At 51.6% G+C, this 21,878-nt stretch overlaps 9 protein-coding genes across 9 annotated transcripts; 7 read left to right on the plus strand and 2 right to left on the minus strand.

Moving 5' to 3' along the window:
• Positions 1-921: 921 nt before the first annotated feature.
• GT037_010577 (uncharacterized protein) lies at positions 922-1,671 on the plus strand (the record flags this gene model as incomplete). Its single annotated transcript, XM_038935624.1, has 1 exon — positions 922-1,671. The coding sequence occupies one exon, from the start codon at positions 922-924 to the stop codon at positions 1,669-1,671; it is 750 nt and encodes a 249-aa protein (XP_038781628.1).
• A 596-nt stretch (positions 1,672-2,267) lies between these two features.
• On the plus strand, positions 2,268-3,600 carry GT037_010578 (replication factor c subunit 4; the record flags this gene model as incomplete). The annotated part of the gene is made up of 2 exons (XM_038935625.1): positions 2,268-2,383; positions 2,439-3,600. 2 exons carry the CDS (start codon positions 2,268-2,270, stop codon positions 3,598-3,600), a joined length of 1,278 nt encoding a protein of 425 aa, XP_038781629.1.
• Positions 3,601-4,076: 476 nt separating this feature from the next.
• On the minus strand, positions 4,077-5,412 carry GT037_010579 (uncharacterized protein; the record flags this gene model as incomplete). Its single annotated transcript, XM_038935626.1, has 3 exons — positions 4,077-4,858; positions 4,910-5,214; positions 5,267-5,412. 3 exons carry the CDS (start codon positions 5,410-5,412, stop codon positions 4,077-4,079), a joined length of 1,233 nt encoding a protein of 410 aa, XP_038781630.1.
• Positions 5,413-5,688: 276 nt separating this feature from the next.
• Positions 5,689-6,924, plus strand: GT037_010580 (uncharacterized protein; the record flags this gene model as incomplete). The annotated part of the gene is made up of 2 exons (XM_038935627.1): positions 5,689-5,962; positions 6,017-6,924. The coding sequence occupies 2 exons, from the start codon at positions 5,689-5,691 to the stop codon at positions 6,922-6,924; spliced, it is 1,182 nt and encodes a 393-aa protein (XP_038781631.1).
• Positions 6,925-7,306: 382 nt separating this feature from the next.
• GT037_010581 (translocation protein sec66) lies at positions 7,307-8,005 on the minus strand (the record flags this gene model as incomplete). Its single annotated transcript, XM_038935628.1, has 2 exons — positions 7,307-7,537; positions 7,610-8,005. 2 exons carry the CDS (start codon positions 8,003-8,005, stop codon positions 7,307-7,309), a joined length of 627 nt encoding a protein of 208 aa, XP_038781632.1.
• A 442-nt stretch (positions 8,006-8,447) lies between these two features.
• Positions 8,448-10,413, plus strand: GT037_010582 (polyubiquitin-tagged protein recognition npl4 component; the record flags this gene model as incomplete). Its single annotated transcript, XM_038935629.1, has 2 exons — positions 8,448-10,121; positions 10,171-10,413. 2 exons carry the CDS (start codon positions 8,448-8,450, stop codon positions 10,411-10,413), a joined length of 1,917 nt encoding a protein of 638 aa, XP_038781633.1.
• A 1,064-nt stretch (positions 10,414-11,477) lies between these two features.
• On the plus strand, positions 11,478-14,828 carry GT037_010583 (cu2+-exporting atpase; the record flags this gene model as incomplete). Its single annotated transcript, XM_038935630.1, has 2 exons — positions 11,478-11,584; positions 11,651-14,828. 2 exons carry the CDS (start codon positions 11,478-11,480, stop codon positions 14,826-14,828), a joined length of 3,285 nt encoding a protein of 1,094 aa, XP_038781634.1.
• A 3,755-nt stretch (positions 14,829-18,583) lies between these two features.
• Positions 18,584-19,405, plus strand: GT037_010584 (glycoside hydrolase family 128 protein; the record flags this gene model as incomplete). Its single annotated transcript, XM_038935631.1, has 1 exon — positions 18,584-19,405. The coding sequence occupies one exon, from the start codon at positions 18,584-18,586 to the stop codon at positions 19,403-19,405; it is 822 nt and encodes a 273-aa protein (XP_038781635.1).
• A 457-nt stretch (positions 19,406-19,862) lies between these two features.
• GT037_010585 (uncharacterized protein) lies at positions 19,863-21,856 on the plus strand (the record flags this gene model as incomplete). The annotated part of the gene is made up of 3 exons (XM_038935632.1): positions 19,863-20,268; positions 20,335-20,388; positions 21,468-21,856. 3 exons carry the CDS (start codon positions 19,863-19,865, stop codon positions 21,854-21,856), a joined length of 849 nt encoding a protein of 282 aa, XP_038781636.1.
• Between the last annotated feature and the right edge of the window lie 22 nt (positions 21,857-21,878).

Below are 21,878 nucleotides of genomic sequence, written 5' to 3' on the forward strand. Positions count from 1 at the left end.
GGTTTCGGTTCGTTACATGTTCCGAAACGTCTGCCATGTTTCAACTACCGCAAGCATGGTGTGACTTAGCGCACAAGGGGAGAACTTCAACATAGGCGAATGTCGTTAGCAACTTCGCATTTGAAGTAAGGCTGCGACACAGATTGTGTTCAATGCCTCAGATTCGACTTGTTTGGACTGCCGGCCGGTCGGTAATTTCCCCTCATCTTGAATCTGGTTCGTGATTTCTTTTGTTTCCAAGGTTACCATTGATTTCATCCCTAGCTTCAACTCTTCCTCTTTTGCGGGCGCTGGTATTCGCATTCTGTGTTTTCATCTCATAAAATCAAAGTCTTTTCTAGAGCGCAGAGTTACGGGCTGCAGCATTGTCGCACACAGTCTCATCAAACTTCCCGTCACTTCTCATTCATTGGACGCGCATACGGCTTCGCGCAGCACCATCGTCACGATTCCCAATTTCAGACGGTTACAAGGACAGTGAAAGTACCATCCGCACGTTGCAATCAGTCTTGCGATCCCAACATCTCGCCAGCAAAGCATCACTACTCTCAACCCATCGTTACGGCGGTTCCAAAAATCGGCCTAGACATATCTTCGGGTACATATAACGACTTGAACGATCGACTTCAACAGTAATTTCTTTTCGCAAACGGTCAACAGAACTGAGGGGCCGAGCATTGTCTCCGCACTTAACGTCGGATAGCGCAACAGTCATCGCATATATCGCAGTCGCTCTTACTTGTTTGTTTGCCAACAACAACCCACTATATTCACAACCACTCCCATCTCATCGGTCTTTCCCTCTACTCACAACCCACACTCGTTACCCCTCAAGGAATTACCCGACATTCTTCTGATCGCCACTCGCCAGCCCGTCCAATAATTGCCGCATCTAGTACGCGCCTCCAGCCAACCGCAACAATGAAGTCTTTCTTCATCCTTACAGCCTTCACCTCTAGCGCCCTCGCCTCTGCGATCCAACTTCCCAACCACCTTATGGACCGCGATATCGATCCAGCGACTATGAATCCAACACTGTTCTCTGTACTATCAGTGCTGAAAACTGGTATGCCCACGGGCCCCAACGTCCCCATGCCAACTGGCAATTCAGAGCCAGATTGGTACCAGAGGCTGCCGGAAGATGTCAAAAGCCTGTTGCCGTCGTTCTATCCTGTTGCGCCTACTGCTCAGGCTGTGGTTGCGGCTGCAACGAGTGAGGTGCAGGCGAGCCAGGTTGTGAGCCAGGTGGTGTCGTCGGTGCTTCAGAGTAGTGTTGCAGTGTCGAGCATTGAGACTACAGTGGTGAGTGCTTCTTCATCTGCCTCATCTGCTCTATCGTCATCTGCGTCTGCGGCTTCGTCTTCTTTGTCTTCCACCGTCGAGTCTTTGTCTTCTACTGTCGACGCACTGTCTTCCACGACATTGACATCGCAGAACACATTTACTAAGACGTCGCAGTCCGCGTCCATGGCCACCAACACACAATCACCTTCATCTTCCGCACAGTCTTCAGAAAGCGCATCACAAACACCATCTTCTATGGTCCTGGCTAGTGCTTCAGCCACGCCATCGAGTTCCCTTTCTACCGGCACTAGATCCGTAGCCAGGACAGAGGCACTAGCTATAATCGCTTTCTTCAGTGTTGGAGCTGGGTTCTGTATCTTCGCATAGTCTGGTACGATGCTCTGACATTGCGTAACGTGGCAACGGTGAGCTACGCTAGTTTCGCTGCCATCTTTTCGTTTCTCTGAGGTATCTTGCAGAGTCATGTTTAGGGAGAAAGTGGGAGAAGATCTGATTTGGGCGTCTTGGATGCCGCATGATGAAATGTCGTCAATGCAACGAGTATAGCTCACTAGGCGCTCAGTGGGCGCACGTATGCTTTTGTATCTTTTTTGTACATTGTTTTCCAAGATATCCCCATGCGAAACAAAATCAATACAGCTCTTTGTTAACTTTGCAAACGCTGAGGATACCAGTACGGCTTCTTTAGATTATCTAAAACGCGTCAACGTACCGCAAAGATGGCCAATATCATAAAATCTGTTCTGAACCTATTACATATTTCCACGAAGGGCCTATTATATCGAAGTCGAGTACAAGTCAGAGAGGACCAACTTCTTCACATGCAGCAATTATGACATGATTAGTGGCGCTGACATGGTCTGTGCGGAAACGTGAGTTCGCGGGTTCGCGTCGACGCGTCGCACTTTAGCAGCTGTTCAACACGGCGACATCGTCACATCATCCTCAACCCAACCCCGACGATGGCCGACTTCTTCAACATAAAAGCGCGGCAAGCCAATGCTGCCAAGGCTAGCTCATCGAAAGCGCCCACAACGAAGCAAGAGCCCAACCGCATGCAGCCATGGGTCGAGAAATAGTGAGGATACAGTCTCTGAACACAGCACGCAGTAGCAACGCTGACAGGTCTACAGCCGCCCCAAAACTCTCTCCGAAGTCACAGCCCAAGACAACACCATCCAAATCCTGTCCCGCACAATGCAATCCTCCAACCTCCCACACATGCTCTTCTACGGGCCCCCAGGAACCGGGAAAACCTCCACCATCCTCGCCCTCGCCAAAGAACTCTACGGCCCCGAACTCATGAAATCACGTGTCCTCGAACTAAACGCCTCGGACGAACGTGGCATCAGCATCGTGCGGCAGAAAGTGAAGGATTTCGCGAGACAGCAGTTGAGTGTTGCGCCGAACCACACCGTCATGGTCGAGGATAAAGACGGTAGTGAGGGGGGCAAAGCAGTGCGGTATAGAGACAAATATCCCTGTCCGCCGTTCAAAATCATCGTGTTGGATGAGGCGGATAGTATGACGCAAGATGCGCAGTCTGCGCTGCGTAGGACCATGGAAACATACTCACGTATGACGCGCTTCTGCCTTGTGTGTAACTATGTAACCCGCATCATCGACCCCCTCGCGTCCCGTTGTTCCAAATTCCGCTTCAAGAGCTTAGACCAAGGAAACGCTGTGAAGCGTGTAGGCGACATTGCGAGACTTGAGAAGGTGGAGCTGGAAGACGGTGTTGCAGAAGAGTTGGTGCGCGTCGCAGATGGGGATTTGAGAAAGGCAATCACATTCTTGCAGTCTGCGGCTAGACTTGTTGGCGCTGTTGTTGCAGCAAACGGCCATAATGCTGGAGCGGGAGGAGGAAAGAAGAAGAAGGAGAAGGAGAAGAAGGTCGTCGCAGACGAAGATGAAATGGACATTGATGGAGCAACACTAGTACCCCCACCAGCAGTCTCCCTTCCCATCATTGCCGAGATTGCGGGTGTATTACCTCCCGACACACTATCCTCCTTCAGCGACAGCCTTTTCCCCAGGTCTTCAGCGAACAAGGTCGTGCGGTATGCGGAGATTGCCAAAGTCGTGGAGAATATGATTGCGGAGGGGTGGAGCGCGAGTCAGACCGTGGGCCAATTGTACGAACAGATCATGTTTGATGAAAGAGTTGAGGACGTGAAGAAGGTTAGACTCGCCGGCGTGTTTAGTGAGACGGATAAGAGGCTTGTGGATGGTGGGGATGAACATCTTGCTGTGCTGGACTTGGGGGTTAGGGTTGCTGGGGTGCTTTGTCTTTGAGGATAGAGCTGATACGGTGAACTAGTGTCACAGGAATCTTTGCTAAACGATGAGACGAAGTACACTCATATACAAAGGCGGAGTGCAAAGAGGACTAGATCTGCGTAACCGTTGGTGCTAATGGAATGGAGGTGGTGATGCAGAGGTTGTCATGCTCTCAAAGCAGTACCACATGTCATGATGTAGTTATTGTTATCCTCTGGTGACTTGAATGGGACTGGTGGAGCTCCGCCCTTTCTGACGGCGCGCTGTACGACCAGTGTCATTATGAACTTGAGAAGAGAGAGAGAGACAGACAGATCTATTCGCAAAAATGTCCCGAATGTAATTGCATCGGTCAATACAGTCTAATACACATAATGCCGCTCAACGTGATCACGTATTCCAAATAGACGCCGCCCAGTACAATGGTATCTAACGCTCAGCAAACGCCATTGACGCCGGGGATAATGCACGCTTCCCTTCCATTTCCCTGCCTACGGTCCACCTTTCGGACGTTGTCTCAGTTCGGTAAAATTGAACGGCACGGCTCGTATACTGACATAACGTTCTTGTTTAGGGTCATAAACGGCATGAACGTTTAGCGTTAGCTTTGCTCGTTCGCCATAAATCTCAATGAGACCGAGCACCCAGAAGCCACCACGTGGAATGACCACCGGTGTGGTTGCGGTATTCGAGGCCTTGCGCACGTCGGTGCGGAATTGTGTCAGGTCCAGCATAAGTTTTTTGGGATCAGGAAGGAGAATACCATTGAGGTCCTTGGCCGGACCATCAACGGGGGCTGCTGATGACGGTGTGGTGCCTGGTTGTTCAGTGTCTTTCGCGGATGTCGAAAAGGGTCCTGAGTTTATGCTCGTCGTTTTGTTCAGAGTTGACTGTGGGTTCGCAGATATGCGCTTGACGAGCTGCTGGACAGCTTCTGTTTGCGATTCTTGCGACCATCCCATGTAGATGTTAAAGTCTTTCCATGCCCTGCCAGCTTTCTTCGTTGTGTCTTGATAGAGCGCTTTCGCTGCTTCTTTAGGATACAATATTCTTTCCAAGCGAAGATGATGCGAGGGTTCGACCGGCCGGGTTGCCCTTCGCCACTCCAGGTCTTCGGTCAGTTCGATACCAGGGCGCTCGTACTCGTCTGGCATGGTATCGGGGAACTTGAACTCAACCCACGTTTTCCCTTTGTGTAAGTCGATTTTGCCGGCTTTGGCGACGAATAGGGGGCTCTGGGCGAAGGTCTGGCGTGTCATAAGAACTAGTTCTCCTATTGAATAGTCAGTATGCGTCCACTGTGTTCGCATCAGACATATCTCACCTCGTATCTTGTCAACCCTTGGGCGGTCCGTTGCGATCTTCTTGAACTCTTGCCACTCGGGGTCTGAGCCTTTCCAAAATTTCTTCGGTCGTGGTCTTGAGAGTCCGGTTGGTAGGAATAGTAACGCGTCGTCATACTCGTCATCCTCGTCCTCGTCGTCTTCAGGCCCGACTGTTGTCCACCCATCTTGCCCAGGCCTGGAAGCCCTTTCCCCCTCTTTTACCTCTTCCACTTCGACTGTTATGCCGACATATTGTCCGAGGCCGTACGTGGCCACTCCGATGGCGACAGCACCGACTAGACGTCTGTTCTCGAGTCAGCATAGGTAAACTGCAAGGGATGTGTGAAGCGACTCACGACTTGCTAAGGAATGGTCGCCGTATACGCACTCGCTGTATTATGGCACTCCCATGACCATCGCGTGCCGCTTGTCGAATTATGCGCGAATGCGATAGCCGACTAGAGAGGGAGAAGTTGCGCCGCAAGACCAGTGGCGTGAACATTGGCGTGATGCAGGCGAGGAGCGAATGTTATGAGCAGCTCGAAGTTAGGTGGAGAGACATTTAAATCGGGGGTTAAAAAAAACACAAAGAATACGCGTGAAGTGTGTATGACGAACGAAGTGAATGCTGTTGGCCGGCGCCCCACGAGTTGTATAGTTGCGGGCGGAGGTGAGGCGGGTTCGACGCTAGTGCCGTCTAGGTCGCAGCGCAGCTCAGGATGGCGATGATGCAGATGCATCATCGCCGAACTACCTCAACTCCATCCCTACCGCCACCATGAAGCTATCCGGCGCCTTTGTCGCCTCATCGCTGTACTGCGCAGTCCTTGCAGCTCGACCCACCGTCAGCCCCGAGACAGCGCGTCTTATCATCGCCCAGCGGCTGGGTCTATCGCGATTCCACTCCGTTGAGCACGCAGACGCCGAGACGATCAGACACATCAACACGTACGGGGGAAGGCAACAGAAGCTGTTCGGCGGAGACGATGCAGAGCAGACCAAGGCGCACCTGCTGGTCTGGGCAGAGGACGCTGAGCAGGACGAGGCAACAGGTGGGCATACGTGACGGAGGCATGGCAAAGGTTACCGACTAACTAAGCTGTCAGTTATCATCAACGACGGATCAGACCGCACCCAAGACTTTGCCATATCAAGTGCGCCATCTGCGTCGGACAATGACCGCCTGATCCTCGACTTTATCGCACAAGCCGAGTCGCTGCCAGCATACCCAGACCCCCAGCAGCGCACTTACACGTCCAACTTTGACATCGATTCCGTGCTCCCACCAAACTACAAGTCCGAGCCGCACAATGGCTACCTCAACATCTGGCGCACCGACAAGAGCAGCAACATGACGCCTGAGGAGCTCGCCCAGGTGCTCAGCAAGACCATCACCAAGGCCGCGGAGACGGGTTTCTCCACTACCTTCGTCATGATGCCGCCTTCAGCTTCAAAGGCCAAGCGCGCTGCCCACCCCTGGGGCATGTACGACACCCCGTCCAAGGAAGCCCGCCGCCAGAACCCCGAGGCAGTCCTCTCCTCCCAGCCCGTACCAGCCGTCTCCAAGGTCCCTGACCTTGAGGACTTCCCCGTCGTTATCCAGGCCGAGAACAACAAGGGACCTGTCCGCGGCATTCTCCCTACTTGCTTCAAGTCCATGTCGGCGTGCCAGACCCAGACCCACAACTGCTCCAGCCACGGCGAGTGCAAGCTTCTCCACAAGGGTCGGGGTTCCGGTTCCGACCAGGAGACTGTTGACTGCTTTGGATGCGCCTGCTCGGCTACGGTCGAGTACGAGGACGGCAAAGGTATGGAGGAAAAGAGGAAGGTTACCTACTGGGGTGGCCCCGCTTGCCAGAAGAAGGACATCTCGGTTCAGTTCTGGTTGTTTGTCGGCAGTGGTGTCGTTCTGGCATTCTTGGTATCTGCTGGTATTGGCATGCTCTATACCATGGGTGCTGAAGAGCTGCCCAGTGTCATTGGCGCTGGTGTCAGCGGTCCCGCCAAGAAGTAGGAGGTTGGAGAATAGTACAAAGTGGGCGAGGAAAGCAGGAGGCGGAAGAGTGGGTATTGTATATCTGGTGTACGACAGACAGTGTTTGATGGTTAGCTGTGTGGGAACTTGTACTCTATGGGATAATGGCGTTTATAGCACTACATTTTAGCATCTGAACAAGTTGACACAAACATCTAATTGATTCGGCCGCCCGTTGCAAATCCGCACTAACTCGACTAAACATGGTATAAAAGCATATCTGATGCGCTCACGCAGCAACTAAAGTGCAGCTGTCCAGGACGCCGTCAAATGCTGCAAAACGCCAATACCCTAGACAACTTCAACCACCCCCCGTTCGACCACTGAAGTAGAGGTACGCATCATCTCAGCGAGGCAACACTCATGCCTTGGCCTTCTCTACCATTACACCGTCTTCGCTCTTGGCCTTTTCCTCGTCCAGCTCCTTCATGAATTCAGTCTGGATATCGGTCCTACGCTTCTCCCACCACTCCTTTTCGGCTGGCGCCTTGGCCGTGATCTCGGCTAGGCGCTCGCGGATGTGGTTGTTCTGTGCCATTTCAGAGGCGGATTGGAAGATGGTCTGACCCCAATTTGGTGCGAAAGCGTTGGCCTGTCTCGACGTTAGCCACACTCATAGATGTACAAAAGCCGTCTGGCTTCAATCCAGACATGATCGACTTACCTCGCTAACAACGTCCCTAAGTTCTTCCTCGATCTCCTTCTCTGCCCTCTGGAATCGCTGCCACAGATCATCGCCCACACTACCCCTCTGCAGCAACACTTGTAGCGCCTGCTTCGCGTTCCTGACCTGTACGATTCGGTGAATGTCTTCGGTCGCGCGGCGCAGTAGTGCAGCTTTCAGTACGCTGTCCGGCACCTTGGGGTCGTCCATGTGAAGGAGAGAGAGGTAGACATTGCGCTGGAGATGTGTGGGGAACCAGGGTTCGAGGGATGCGGCATTGGCGGCTTGACGCTTGCGGTAGAGGTTTGTGAAGACGGCAAAGGAACCAGCGAGGATACCAATGTAGGCAAAGGGCACGGTGAGCATCACCCAGTCGACCATGTCGAATGGCCACATGGTGGATGTAGTGTGCGGGTCGTTTGTGTGGTGGAACAAGGGGTTCGACGGGCTCGCGATCCGGTGCAGGCGCAAATACCAGAGTTGCAAAGGAGCGACGGTGTCCTCAGAGGCGAGATACGGTGGGAAGGTGAAGACCAGTGGGTGGGTGAATTACGCAGGGCTTTGTCTCACTATCGATATGTTGGAATATCTGTCCAGTTCCGCGCTCGACTAGCGCCCCTCCTAGCGCGTCTGCGTCATCCATGTCCGCCTTCGAATGTCTAAGCGGATCCATGCATCAATCACAAACACCCTCAACCGCAGTTCACCATTCCTCGCTTGTCTTCTCTGGTCGCATTTTCCTACAACGCCTGTCGTCTACGTCCTAATACTCGCAACTTTTTCCCAATAACCCACCACAACTCGACCCAACCCAAGATTGACAGCATTGGTTGTAATCATGATATTGAGGTTCGTTAGCAAAGACGGCCAGTTCAGGCTGACGGTACAGCCCGAGGATACCTTTTCCGCCATTCTGCCCCAGGTCGCCGAAAAGCTACCAAAGAATGTCGATATCCAGAGCATCAGCGTTAGCAACCGCCCGCAAGGAGGCGACGCGAGGAAACTGGCTGAACTCAAGGGCGTGAGCTTCAAGCAAGTGGGACTATCAAACGGCGCGCAACTGTTTCTGTCCTTCGAAGAGCAGTCTTCAGAGTCAAACGCCCATGCTGCAGCACCAACTGGTGGCTCACGGCTGAATGGCAAACCCGTCGAAGCCACCGACATGGCCTCTGTACCCCTCGGCTCTCCTACACAAACTATAAAGAACCCATGGGAGGTTGTCAGGCAGTCACCACTCGACGACAGGCTAGACAGGCAAGACGGCAAGATCCCTAGGAAACGCGACGCTCGCATGTGCTCCCACGGACCGAAGGGCATGTGCGATTACTGCATGCCTCTAGAGCCCTACTCGCCCGCATATCTCGCCGAGAAGAAGATCAAGCATCTTTCCTTCCATTCATACCTCCGCAAAGTCAACTCGGCCAAGAACAGGCCAGAGCTTGGTAGCTCGTACATGCCTCCGCTGACCGAACCCTACTACCGCGTACGCCCCGACTGTCCATCGGGACACAAGCCATTCCCCGAAGGTATCTGCACCAAGTGCATGCCCAGCGCCATCTCCCTGAAGCCGCAAGAATACCGCATGGTAGACCACGTCGAGTTCGCCTCGATACAGGTTGTTGATGATGTGATCAACTTCTGGAGGCAGACTGGCTGTCAGCGACTAGGTTTCTTGTACGGCAGGTACGAGGAGTATACCGAGGTGCCGCTGGGAACAAAGGCTGTTGTCGAGACCATCTACGAACCACCGCAAGTCAACGAGGCAGACGGTATTTCGCTGGGTGATTGGGATAACGAAAAGGAGATTGATGACATCGCCGCACAGTGTGGGCTGCAACGCGTCGGCGTCATCTTTACCGATCTGCTCGACGCCGATAAGGGTGACGGCTCTGTCGTTTGCAAGCGACACGCCGACTCATACTACCTTTCCTCTCTCGAAGTCACATTCGCGGCACGATATCAGGCAAAGTACCCTCGGCCATCCAAATGGAGCGACACCGGACGACATGGGTCCAACTTTGTTACCTGCGTAATCAGCGGCGACGACCAAGGTCAGATTGGCATTTCGTCATACCAGGTATCCAACGATGCCGTCGAGATGGTTCGCGCAGACATCATCGAGCCTTCAGCAGAGCCATCAGTCATGCTTGTCCAATCCGAAGAGGAAAACGAAGCTTTGAACAAGGCGCGGTACATCCCCGAAGTTTTCTACCGAAAGATCAACGAACATGGTGCAAATGTACAGGAGATTGCTAGACCTGACTTTCCTGTCGAGTATCTCCTCCTCACACTAACACATGGTTTCCCCACTCAGCCAAATCCTCTCTTCACCGGCGGCAAGTTTCCTATTGAAAATCGTGAAGCCATGGGCGAGATGCCAGAGATCACACACCTCAGCAAAGCGCTCAACGCTAGAGCCAACGGACTGGCGCTCAATACGAACAGCGGCCTCAACGCCATCTCAAATTTCCATATGCTGTGCTTCATCCACAATCTCGGCATTCTATCAAAGGTGCGTCAAGGTAAAGCTACTTGTGTACTTTACTGACTGTGTGATTTAGGACGAAGAGGCACTGCTCTTCAAGGTCGCTTCGACACACGACACATCAGAAGGCTCAGCACTCCAACATACGGGTGGCTGGGCAACTCTTCTGACCATTCTCAAAGAAAGTGGTGAGCGCCCCCCGAAACGTTCCTATGCTCCTTCGCAGCCCCAGCTGCGGCAGCAGCCGTCCTATGGCTCAGACTCCGATTCTGCTGTACAGTTGGCTAAGAGGGTAAAGGGGGTTAAGCTTGGGAAGTAGATTAGTTGGTCATGACTATTCGATCTCCCGGGGTGGCGCCTCTAATACTATAGGTCTGTGATTCGTATGCGACGATAGGTAGGCGTTGGTAGGGCAGGCCGATGGCGTTGGGGAGTGTGGTGAGACATGGGCAGGGTGTGCATGCATGGTTCGGCGTCGGGAGCAGATTAGAGCTTCTGGTGTTCGTTCTTAGGAACAATTCAATGTGCGATGTATTCGTTGAGCAATGATCCTAACACGTTGATGCTGTGGTACAGGTTAGACATATCGCATGTCTCCAATGCGACGCCTTGTATTCCATGCTACAGTAGATTTTACAAGAACACATACTCGCATATGCTTTCCTTGTCTAAGGTAATCCACTTTCCTTCATACTGAGCGCTGTTCTTGTCGTATGCTATTTACGTATTCATCTCGTCTTGCTAGCTTCCATATATATGATTCCTTTTTGCTTCTCTTCCTTTCTCCTCGCACCCTATGTCGAGGTACGAATAGGACCAGATCGATCATTCCCATGTGGCTCGCTCCTGTCCGAGTGAGGCAGAGCCTGTCGTTGTCATTGGTGGCATGTGCCAAGTCCATTGCCGGGGCTCTGGGAAGCGAACATGTGGCGTGGTAGGGGGCCAGAAGTCAGGCCAACGCAGAAAGCAAGGATGGTCAACGGGATGTTGCCGCTTCAGGTCGGCTGCCCGTTAACTACAGCGTCTGAGGTGAGAAGTGGGTCGCTGTACTCCTTAAGCTAAGGTACCTAGGCTCTTAAGGGTCTTCCTCTTCTGACTTACAATCTCACGGCCCCATCCTCTTATTACTTATTCTCCGCCTGAAGAAGCTGGTCTTCTCAGTCCACCTCTTGGCAATCGCTGCGCCCTCGTACTTAGGCGAATGTACGTGATTCAATGGTGCGCTTGCGAGATCCCTCGACTGCATCAACCTCTACGACCAAAAGCCATCTTAGACAATGTTAATGGCTCCTTGACGACAAATGACCATCATAAATTAACTCCATACATCGAGCATCGAGCATCAATCCCTAGGCCGAACTGCTTGCTGTCGCTGCCGCTACGATGGGACAACCCTATATGCGCCTGCCGGAAGATGATAGAAATGCCAGACTTTCCGCGTCCAGGAGCGCACATCTAGCAACAACCACGCTGCAGGTCGGCGGCATGACGTGCGTCGCCACCTCTTATGCTTCTGATCGTTTCGTCCTTCATAGCTAATTTCATAACGCCAACAGATGCGGTTCTTGCACATCAGCCGTTGAATCCGGCTTCAAAGGCGTTGACGGCGTCAGGACAGTCTCCGTCAGCCTGGTGATGGAGCGTGCCGTGGTCAAACACGACCCCCAGATCATACCCGCCGAGAAGATACAGGAGATCATCGAGGACCGTGGGTTTGATGCTGAGGTTCTCTCGACTGATTGTCCCGACCCTGTGACTACTCGATTCAACAATCACTCCTTTGATGAGAGCACCGCGATTGGAAGCGAAGCCAAGCTTGCGACGATCACTGCGACGACCACCTTCGCCATAGAGGGCATGACGTGTGGCGCCTGCACGTCAGCCGTTGAAGGCGGCTTCAAGGGCATGGCCGGCGTGCTCAAGTTCAACATCAGCCTTTTGGCGGAACGAGCCGTTATTACTTACGACGAGACGAAGCTCTCGCCAGAGAAGATGGCTGAGATTATCGAGGACCGCGGGTTTGATGCTACTATTCTATCGACGCAGCGAGACTCGAGCCATCAGGGAGGAGACACCACAACCACTCAGTTCAAGGTTTTCGGTTGCAAAGACGCGATTACTGCCCAGAATCTGGAGGAAGGCCTCATTATGGTTCAGGGCATCCGTTCCGCATCTCTCAGCCTCGGTACAGACCGCCTGACAGTCGTCTATCAGCCCAAGACGATAGGACTGCGTGGCATTGTCGAGGCCATCGAGGCGCAGGGCTTGAATGCCCTTGTTGCAAGTGGCGAGGATAACAACGCGCAACTTGAATCGCTGGCGAAAACGCGTGAGATTACTGAGTGGCGGACAGCATTCAAAACCTCACTAGCCTTTGCCCTGCCCGTCTTCCTAATTGGCATGATTATTCCCATGGTCTTCCCAGCAATAGACTTTGGAAGTTTCGAACTCATACCCGGCTTATTCCTGGGTGACATTATATGTTTCGTTCTCACATTACCTGTCCAATTCGGCATTGGCAAGCGATTCTATGTCTCTGGATATAAATCTCTTAAGCATGGATCACCAACAATGGATGTGCTCGTCATTCTCGGCACATCATGTGCCTTCCTGTTCAGTGTTTTCTCTATACTGATATCAGTCCTGCTTGCGCCACATTCCAAACCTTCAACAATCTTCGATACAAGCACCATGCTCATCACATTTATCACACTGTCTCGCTGGCTTGAAAACCGCGCCAAAGGTCAGACATCTAGGGCGCTGTCTCGTCTTATGTCGCTAGCTCCGTCCACAGCTACTATTTATGTTGATCCGATCGCTGTGGAAAAGGCAGCAGAGAGCTGGGCAAAGTCATCTGACCAGCCATCAACGCCCAAGACACCCAAGACTCATAGATCTGGCGGCTCTGCTTGGGAGGAAAGGGTTATCCCAACAGAGTTGCTTGAGGTTGACGACATTGTGGTCATTCGGCCCGGTGACAAAATTCCAGCAGATGGCATTCTGGTTCGAGGTAGTACATTTGTCGACGAAAGTATGGTCACTGGAGAAGTTATGCCCGTTCAGAAGCACGTCGGCGATAACATAATCGGCGGCACTGTTAACGGCGATGGGCGTGTCGACCTCCGTGTTACTCGAGCTGGCTCTGATACCCAACTAAGCCAGATTGTCAAGTTAGTTCAAGACGCACAAACCGCTCGCGCTCCCATTCAGCAGCTTGCTGATACACTTGCCGGCTACTTTGTTCCCATAATTCTTATCCTCGGCCTTGGTACGTTCCTTGTATGGATGGTCCTATGTCATGTTTTATCACACCCTCCGGATATCTTCCTCGAAGACAACAGCGGTGGCAAGGTCGTAGTCTGCGTTAAGTTGGGTATATCCGTCATCGTCTTTGCTTGCCCATGTGCTCTTGGGCTAGCTACGCCCACGGCCGTTATGGTCGGTACTGGGATCGGTGCTGAGAACGGAATTCTGATCAAGGGAGGCGCTGCCCTGGAGCGTATAACCAAGGTCACACGGATTGTCCTCGATAAAACTGGAACAATTACTTATGGTAAGATGAGTGTGGCCAGCATAGGTCTCGTCCCGCAATGGGCTGGAAGCGAGGTCAGTAAACGACTGTGGTGGTCCATCGTTGGTCTGGCCGAGATGGGGAGCGAACACCCCGTGGGCAAGGCTATCCTAGCCGCTGCAAAGAACGAGCTGTGCATGGAGCCCGAGGGTACCATTGATGGCAGCGTCGGAGACTTCAAAGCGGTTGTGGGCAAAGGTGTCAGTGTGATTGTCGAGCCAACTACCGCAGAAAGGTCACGGTACATGGTTCAGGTTGGCAATCTCGTCTTCTTGCAGGAAAGTGGTATCGACGTCCCCAAAGATGCTGTCGAGGCCGCAGAGAAGCTTAATCAGTCGGCCAGCGCAGGCACATCGCATGCCAATATCACTACCGGCAGTGCTGGAACTACCAACATTTTCGTTGCCATCGACGGCCTTTATGCGGGCCATGTATGCCTGTCCGATACAATTAAAGAGGATGCCGCAGCGACCATCGCAGTCCTGCACCGCATGGGCATAAAGACCGCCATAGTGACCGGCGACCAATGGTCTACAGCACTCACCGTTGCCTCCGCGGTGGGCATAGATACCAACAATGTCTACGCCGGTGTTAGCCCCGATCAGAAGCAAGCCATCTTACAGGAGTTTCAGGGTCGTGGTGAGGTTGTCGGTATGGTTGGCGACGGTATCAATGATTCGCCGGCCCTTGCGACGGCTGACGTGGGCATCGCCATGGCAAGCGGCACGGATGTGGCGATGGAGGCGGCGGATGTGGTACTTATGCGGCCGACGGAGCTTATGATAATACCTGCCGCGCTGGCGCTCACGCACACCATCTTCCGCCGGATCAAGATGAACCTCGGATGGGCATGCATGTATAACGCTATCGGCCTCCCAATCGCCATGGGGTTCTGCCTTCCGTTTGGGCTCAGCGTACATCCTATAATGGCGAGCCTTGCGATGGCATGCAGCAGTGTGACGGTGGTGGTCAGCAGCCTGATGCTCAACTCCTGGACAAGGCCTGGTTGGATGAACGAGGTGGCGAAGAACGGTGGCACGGCGCCTGAAGCTGAGAGGTGGGTATCGGGGAGAGGCATCGTCGGCTGGGTGAGGGAGATGGTGGGACGTGGAGGCAAGGTGGAAAATGCTGGGTATGTGCCGCTGCAGGACATGGAAGTATAAACTTGTGTATGACGATTGTCTTGATGTGCGTTGCAACAACAAAGTCTGCTTCATCTTATATAAGGGAAAAACCAGATAGATGCAGGAATAATAAGCTTTACCTTACTGCCTACATTATCTTCTGATAAGAGAAGTTGTAAACATAAATAACATTGTAGTCTTCTAGGTTTTCTATCTATATCTATGTAACTCTCTTAACATGCTCTTTCATAGTAGGAAGGAGTACTCTTAAAGGGAAATTATTTTTCTTCTTCTTATTGAGACAGTGCTTGGTGAGCTTTCAACCGGGGAAAGCGAACGTAGTTACAAGAAAGTTGCATTTTCGTCCATAAAGGCGCGTCCATGCTGTCAATGATTCGATCTTTCATGTATTCGTCTGCAACCTAACCAGTCTCAAGTGGAAATATTGCCTCTTGATCAAAGCATGACGAACTAATTGACTACCTCTTTTTAAGCGGCTTAGCGAAATAATCGTCTAAGTACGAAGATGCTTGGGCGCTCAATACATTCGAAAAGCCGATCTAGCTAGCTCTCTGATCTACTACCATTGTGTCTTGATCTACTCGCAACCTTACAGCACCGCCAACTCCCTTAGTGTTAGCAACTATCGAGTCTTCTCGATCCGAGCACCATCCTCCTTGCTCTTGAAATACCGGCCCCACTTGTAGTTGCAGAGCAGGCTGCTGAGGGCATGGTTCTTCTCGACCTCGAGAAAGCCGAGGAGCCCGTGGTCGGCCTCTCCGCCGAAGCATGGAAGCTCCGATAGTGCTCTATAGCAGCGTCCATAGTATTTCTTGATCAAAACCCCCGACCTCGTTTATGGCCTGCTGGGTTGAGAACGTCCTGGGCCTTGAGCAGATGGATTTTTAAACATGCGCAGAAGAGATGGATGTTAATGCCAAACTGGTGACTCTTTCTCAAAAGATTCAGACAAGAGGGAAATGATTCTGCCGGATGTTCATTTCCAGTCGAATTTTGCAGCAGTGAACTTCGCGATACCGACAATTATAATTAAGAGGAGACACCCAAGTTCGTATCGCTAGGGAAGTCAACATGTTCCGTGCACATGAAAAACCTGACGTCCTTATTGATTTGATGGACGTGCTGGTGATAAGACGCAGGCGCAACATTGCATTGTATCGCGGTAGAAGTTCATATGCAACTGTATATGAAAGCCGACATTTTCCACGGACGTGGAAAACACGATACCCCGTTGATATCTCTAAGGTTCATGTATCTATGCCGCTATTTTGTGAGGCTTGTTCTATCATCAGTGGCCTGATGACTGCTCTCGGAGTTGCATCTGTCCAAACTCAGAGATCAAAAGACACATGTGTCGGGAGTGCAGAACGAGCGAAGGTACAGCTTTCGAGAAACGTCTACTGGGAGGATCTGTGATCCCATGCTCTAGGAGCAAATTTCACTTCATAGACTGTTCCGTACAACCCATAGTCTTTGCATCATTACTCACGTACGCTCCACCGGTCAACAAAATACGAGCAACACTGTGTCATGTCATCATTGCTTGGCCAAAAAGGGGGACTCGTATAGTAACCGGTGGTATCTGTGCAGCCTGTGCTTCGACCGTGCCGTATGCTTTTTCTCGTAAAGTCGCAAAGGCGCAAAAAGGTCAACGCCTCAAGCTGCGCATGGAGCATTGTGCAGTTGTGATATCTATTCTCCTGCGATCGATCGTGTTTACTTCTGCCGCCCTGTGATGCACCCCAGCCACCCTTATCAGCACAGGTTTTGATGACGTAGCTTGTGGCTTAGACAGATGTGAAGGATCGAAACCTTGAGGGCTGAGGTTTGAGGTACGAGAGATGTCGGCCCGTTATGCGCCGTCGGACAATGGCGCCGGTCGCAAGATACGAACTCCTCGGTTCTCCTCCTGCAAGAGTAAAACTATAACGAATGATCGTGGCCCATATCGCATTTTCTCCCTCCGTTATGCCGTTGTAAATGCAGGCCGAGGCGGGGAACTGCTGCTTACTGCACTGTAATGCATTCATTCGCGCTAGAACTCAACGAACGGTAAGTTCTTCACCCTAGATTTACACTACGTGTGCGTTAGTGCAGCGTAGTCTTTTCACCAAACCTGCGTTCGCGTGCAGTGGTGAGGTTTCGAAGCGATGAATTGTTTGCTCCGCCCATGTTGATACGTGGAAGAAGATGCCGGATGTGAATATATCCTCCCCAGAGTTTTGTACAATGCAAATGCCGAGGTTGCGATTACCACGGTACTCGAATCTGCCCCGTTGGACTTTGCCGAAGGCCCAGGTTTTTGTTCACGAATGTTTAGGTCCCAAGCGCTTCTCTCTCTGCCGTAACATCAGGTAGTGTTCGGTGTCTTGCCGAAGAAGGCATGTTCCGAACAAGCAGTGGAAGGTGTTGCGTAAACCTTTTGAAGTAAGCGCCTAGAAGCGAGGGTGACCTGGGAGAGCAGAGTTTTGCGCACAACGAATGGTATCGGAGTGGAGAACTGTCAAAGTCTGTTGGAGTTGCCGACAGAGGCGTCCACTCACGCTTCTGTCGAGTTCTGAGTCGCGGACCGACACTACATCCACATGGAAGGATGAAAGTAACGACTAGTCTACTGAAGGTCTCATCCTTTGCAAGTTGTCCAGTGCTATGTCCCTTGGCGTTCAGAAGTCGCAACAGGAAGCCAGGTCGCATCTGCCGTGTTGGGAACGCCACGTGAAAATCATCAGAAGCGTCTCGCTTCCTCCTCCACGCCGTCGCCTGCGGAACGACTGAAGACGCCGCTGAGTGGACGGCATACGTTCCTGGTGGACAACGGAAGATTGCGGCTCGGTACGGGCCCATGGCATTTCTAGGCGTGTCTGAACACCATGATTGGTAGACACGCTCAAATTATCAGAAAAGCAAAGTTTGTTTACTTTCTGTCAGAGGTCTTTGCTGAAGCACAATGCTCGAGCACTGTTGCCCACAACTTCCGATGAATCATGACGCGCCTCGTATCGTGGTGATTTTCATGACAACATACACGTTGTCGTTGAGTGGATGTGCATAAGTGGACTTGAAACGGTCAGGATCGGCGGCAGCGGGAATGGACGTTGGGTGTTGTCGCTCGACGCCTGCCTCAATCTGCTTAGTGGGCCCCACTACAAGACAGTTTGCAGTCCAGAACAAATCCTACTCCAGTCACCGAAACTTGTTCCTGCGCTGTACCTGAGAAGACAGCCAGCTAGACATGGGTCTTGCCTTAGACACCTCCAACGTCCCTCTCACAGCACACTACTAAGCAGGTTCTTCTCGTGCATATGCCACGAAAACCAACGTGGCTCCAGCGACTCGGCGACCGACCATGCATCGTCAGCACCGTGATTTGACGGATTCCCGAAGTTTAATTTCCACACAAGCTTGGCCCCTACAGCCCTACCAAGGTTGACGAATCGCCAAATCCCAGAGCCGGCGCCGTCAGACCGGGCTGGCGGGAGATGTGCTCCATAATCTTATCGCACGTGGATTTTCGGAGTTGGCAGTAGTCTTGGGTGAAACACTGCAGAGAAGGCCGAGAAGGCGACGCCATGCGCTGTTCTGCACATGCTGTGGGCCTCAGGCGCTAGTTTGACTCTGTGAAAGGCGCCTCTTAATTTCCCAAAATATAAGTACAGCGTGGAAGGCACGATGAAATGGGCATCTCACTCCTTTGAAGATCCAGCTCTACCACGCTCTCTAGCAACCCTACAGTCATTCCTTTGATCAATTGATCAGTCATTCATTCAGTCATTATGCTTACCACCACCTTCATTATGGCCCTTGCTGGCCTCTCCACCATGATCGAGGCATCTCCTCTCCAGGCACGCGGCGGTAGCAAGCGCGGTCTTGCCTTCCCCAAACAGCACAATGGTGTTGCTGGATCTCAATGGACACACAAGTTCTCTGGTTCCAAGGTCTCTTGGATGTACGACTGGGAGGCAGTCATCGATGGAACCCCCCTCGACCTCGAATACGTTCCTCTTCTTCACTCCAACCAACAGTGGTGCACTGAGGGTTGGGCCAACAACATTGCCAACGCCAAGAAGAACTACAGAGTTTCGCACGTGCTGAGCTTCAACGAACCCGACCAAGTTGGTGGTGGAGGCTCCAACATCGATGTTGCTACTGCTGTCGCCACCCACAAGAAGTTCGTTCAGCCGCTCGCCGCACAGGGCCTTAGGATCGGCTCTCCTTCAGTCACCAACGCCGACGAGCCCAACAAGGGCATCAACTACCTCAAGAACTTCATGAACCAATGTACTGGATGCCAGATCGACTTTGTCGTTGCCCACTACTACGCCTGGGACAACGCTCAGGACTTCAAGAACTACCTCGAGAAGTTTCACAAGACCTTCAACAAGCCCGTCTGGGTCACCGAGTTCGGCGTTACTTCTGGCGACGCGAATGCGTTCCTTAAGCAGGTTCTTCCCTGGATGGACGCTCAGCCCTGGATTGAGCGTTACGCCTACCACATGGTTGCGCCTTCCACTGGTACTTCCACTGACAAGAAGTACCTCATCAGCGCAGATGGAAACAGCCTGTCGGACATTGGCACGACCTTTGCCAATGCGTAGACGTTTGTCCTGAGAGACGCTTCATGAGTTATGACTTTTTTTCTTCTCCTTCTTGATACCACGTTACCTTCTTGTCTATAGACTTGTTCGAAACTTCGATACATACCTATCATCATTCAATCATTCATCATACACCATCATTGCCTGTGATTTCTCTCATTCCGTGGAACTCAAAGTGAAATTACTGACTTAGTATGATGACTATTCGAGCGACGTTTCATCCATCATCTCGCTTAGTCACTGGCAAAAATTCTGAGCTTTACGAACAACAGAACTGATGCGTGTCGACAAAAATGTCTAGTGACAGCCCATTGGTGTCACATTAACTCGCTGACAATTCGGGGGTCGTCTGCCCGTAGGTTGTTGACCTACAACGCGCAACATACTACCAAACACCGTCCTTGGTCTCGCTCCCGTCTACCTCTTTAATTCTTGCTAAGACACCTAATCTGCCGCCATGGTAGTAAGCCCCCTCTTTCTCGAGCCGGTATCCTGCGCACCTGTGGAAACCCGCCTCGCAGCTATACGTGCTGCTCTATCTGAAGGCTTCTCTCCCAACGAACTGGACCGGCGCCCCCGTGGCGTAGGTCGCCCACTGGACTGGGCGATCGAGGATGGCGCTGCCGCCGATTACGCCCATCTCAAGCAAAACCTCGCAATTGTCCATCTACTCCTTGGGGCCGGAGCTGATCCCAGGCTTCCTTCTAGGTATCCTTTTGGCTGGTCGCCGATTGATTCCCTGGAGGCTTGGTTCGAGCAATATAAGATCAGACCGCAGGACTTCCCACCGGAGGTATTGGTGTTGAAACCGTTCTACGAGAAGGCACTGGAAGCTATGAGAAGGGTTGCCGATGAGCTTGACGGTGAGTTTGGGTTGCTATCGTGTTTTGTATGTTCGTTGTTCGTTGGCTAAGCTAAGACGCAATTAGCAAAAGAAGTCGCTGAAGCCGCCAGAGAAGCTCAGAAGGAGGGCTCGTTGCTTGGTAGGCTAAAATTTTGGTGAGGCAATCGATGTAGCTACAGTAGGTAGTCATAGATCTATCGCAAGGCCATGTCAGTCTCGCTAATCGAATGTTTGGGTTCTTTATTATGGGGGTGACCTTTTACCCAACGTCTTACTCGACTTCAGCATACCCTAGGATGGTGGTCACTTCTATGGTACAGATTTTTAGATGGTCTTTCAAAATGGCACATTGTCAAAATTGGTTCACTCACTTCCTTGCTGCTCTCTTCATTTCATAATCGTCTAGATGATCTGCTAGACCCTGCTCGATTACCAACGCTTCTATAGTTCTCTCTTACCATTGTCCTTGCTACCTCTTGGGAAGAAATTCCAGTTGGTACCAAAGTCCTGTATATTCGAGTCTAATTCCAATAGAACATCTTCCTTTTCCTTGGTGCTCACGTAGCTCAAAGCTGCCAGAACGGAACGATCATCTAGATCAACCGCCCATACCATAATTTGGCAATCAGTGAAAGTGTTAGCATAGATCAAGAGAATGCAGTGAAGAAGTAGAAGTGAGCCTCTGGAGCCTACGATAGTCTTATGAATATGGTTGTACGGAGCCTATCTAGTAATGTAGACTTCGAAGCTACGCAAAAGTGTACAACAAGATTATAACGTCGACTTACCCTCCTTATCTTGAAGTCGATATCATGCCACTCTCGTGATCGCTATTCTGTAGTGAACCACGTCGAGTCTCATCGTTAAGAAAGGTACTGGAAGGGAAAGCAAACCATTGAGCAATCCCAGGATGTGGTCATTATACCTTGATAGAGGGCGATATGGATAATCATTTGTTTCTTGGTTTCCCCTAGCTACCAAAGAATTGTTTTACAGCAGAAAAGCAGCTCAAGGTATAACTATTTGCACACTGGCTTCGCCTATATCATTCACCGTGAGCGGAAACGATCATGAAGATAACCGTGTTCACGCCGTCGTTTATCGCTGACCAGAACTCAAAGTACAAGGAGCGCCTAGCATTGCTCCTCTCATCTGTGGCTGTGTCAATGTCGTTATCAGAGCCTGATATCAATATCTGACTATATGACGCATCAGTAGAATACAATCATGCTGGCAGAGACCAGAGAGTACGGAACCTTGAAACAGCAAGCGGCAAGGTCATGTTGACCTACAACAACGACATCTTCAAGGACGGAAATATGGCTGCATACCAAGTCTGGGCCAGAGCGCAAGTGAATGACGGCGTGAAGCTGGTCAACAGCGCTATCAACTCCGCAATGACGGGGATGGATTTTTGTTCCTTGATGCACGACCTGGTGCTATATGCTGATTGTGGTCCTCTAGGATACATTCGACCCGATTTCCTCGAGGAAACGTGCGATTTCGAGATGCTTGGACTGGACTTAAATGAACTTTTCTATTCAAAGCTCGCGTACTGGGCTTTTCCGATTGTGTTATTTGTTCATGTATATACACATTACAAGTAGACTGATGACTGCTCTCCACCAA

The sequence above is a fragment of the Alternaria burnsii genome (assembly GCF_013036055.1).
Source record: "Alternaria burnsii strain CBS107.38 chromosome Unknown 717, whole genome shotgun sequence".
Taxonomy (NCBI): Eukaryota; Fungi; Ascomycota; class Dothideomycetes; order Pleosporales; family Pleosporaceae; genus Alternaria; species Alternaria burnsii.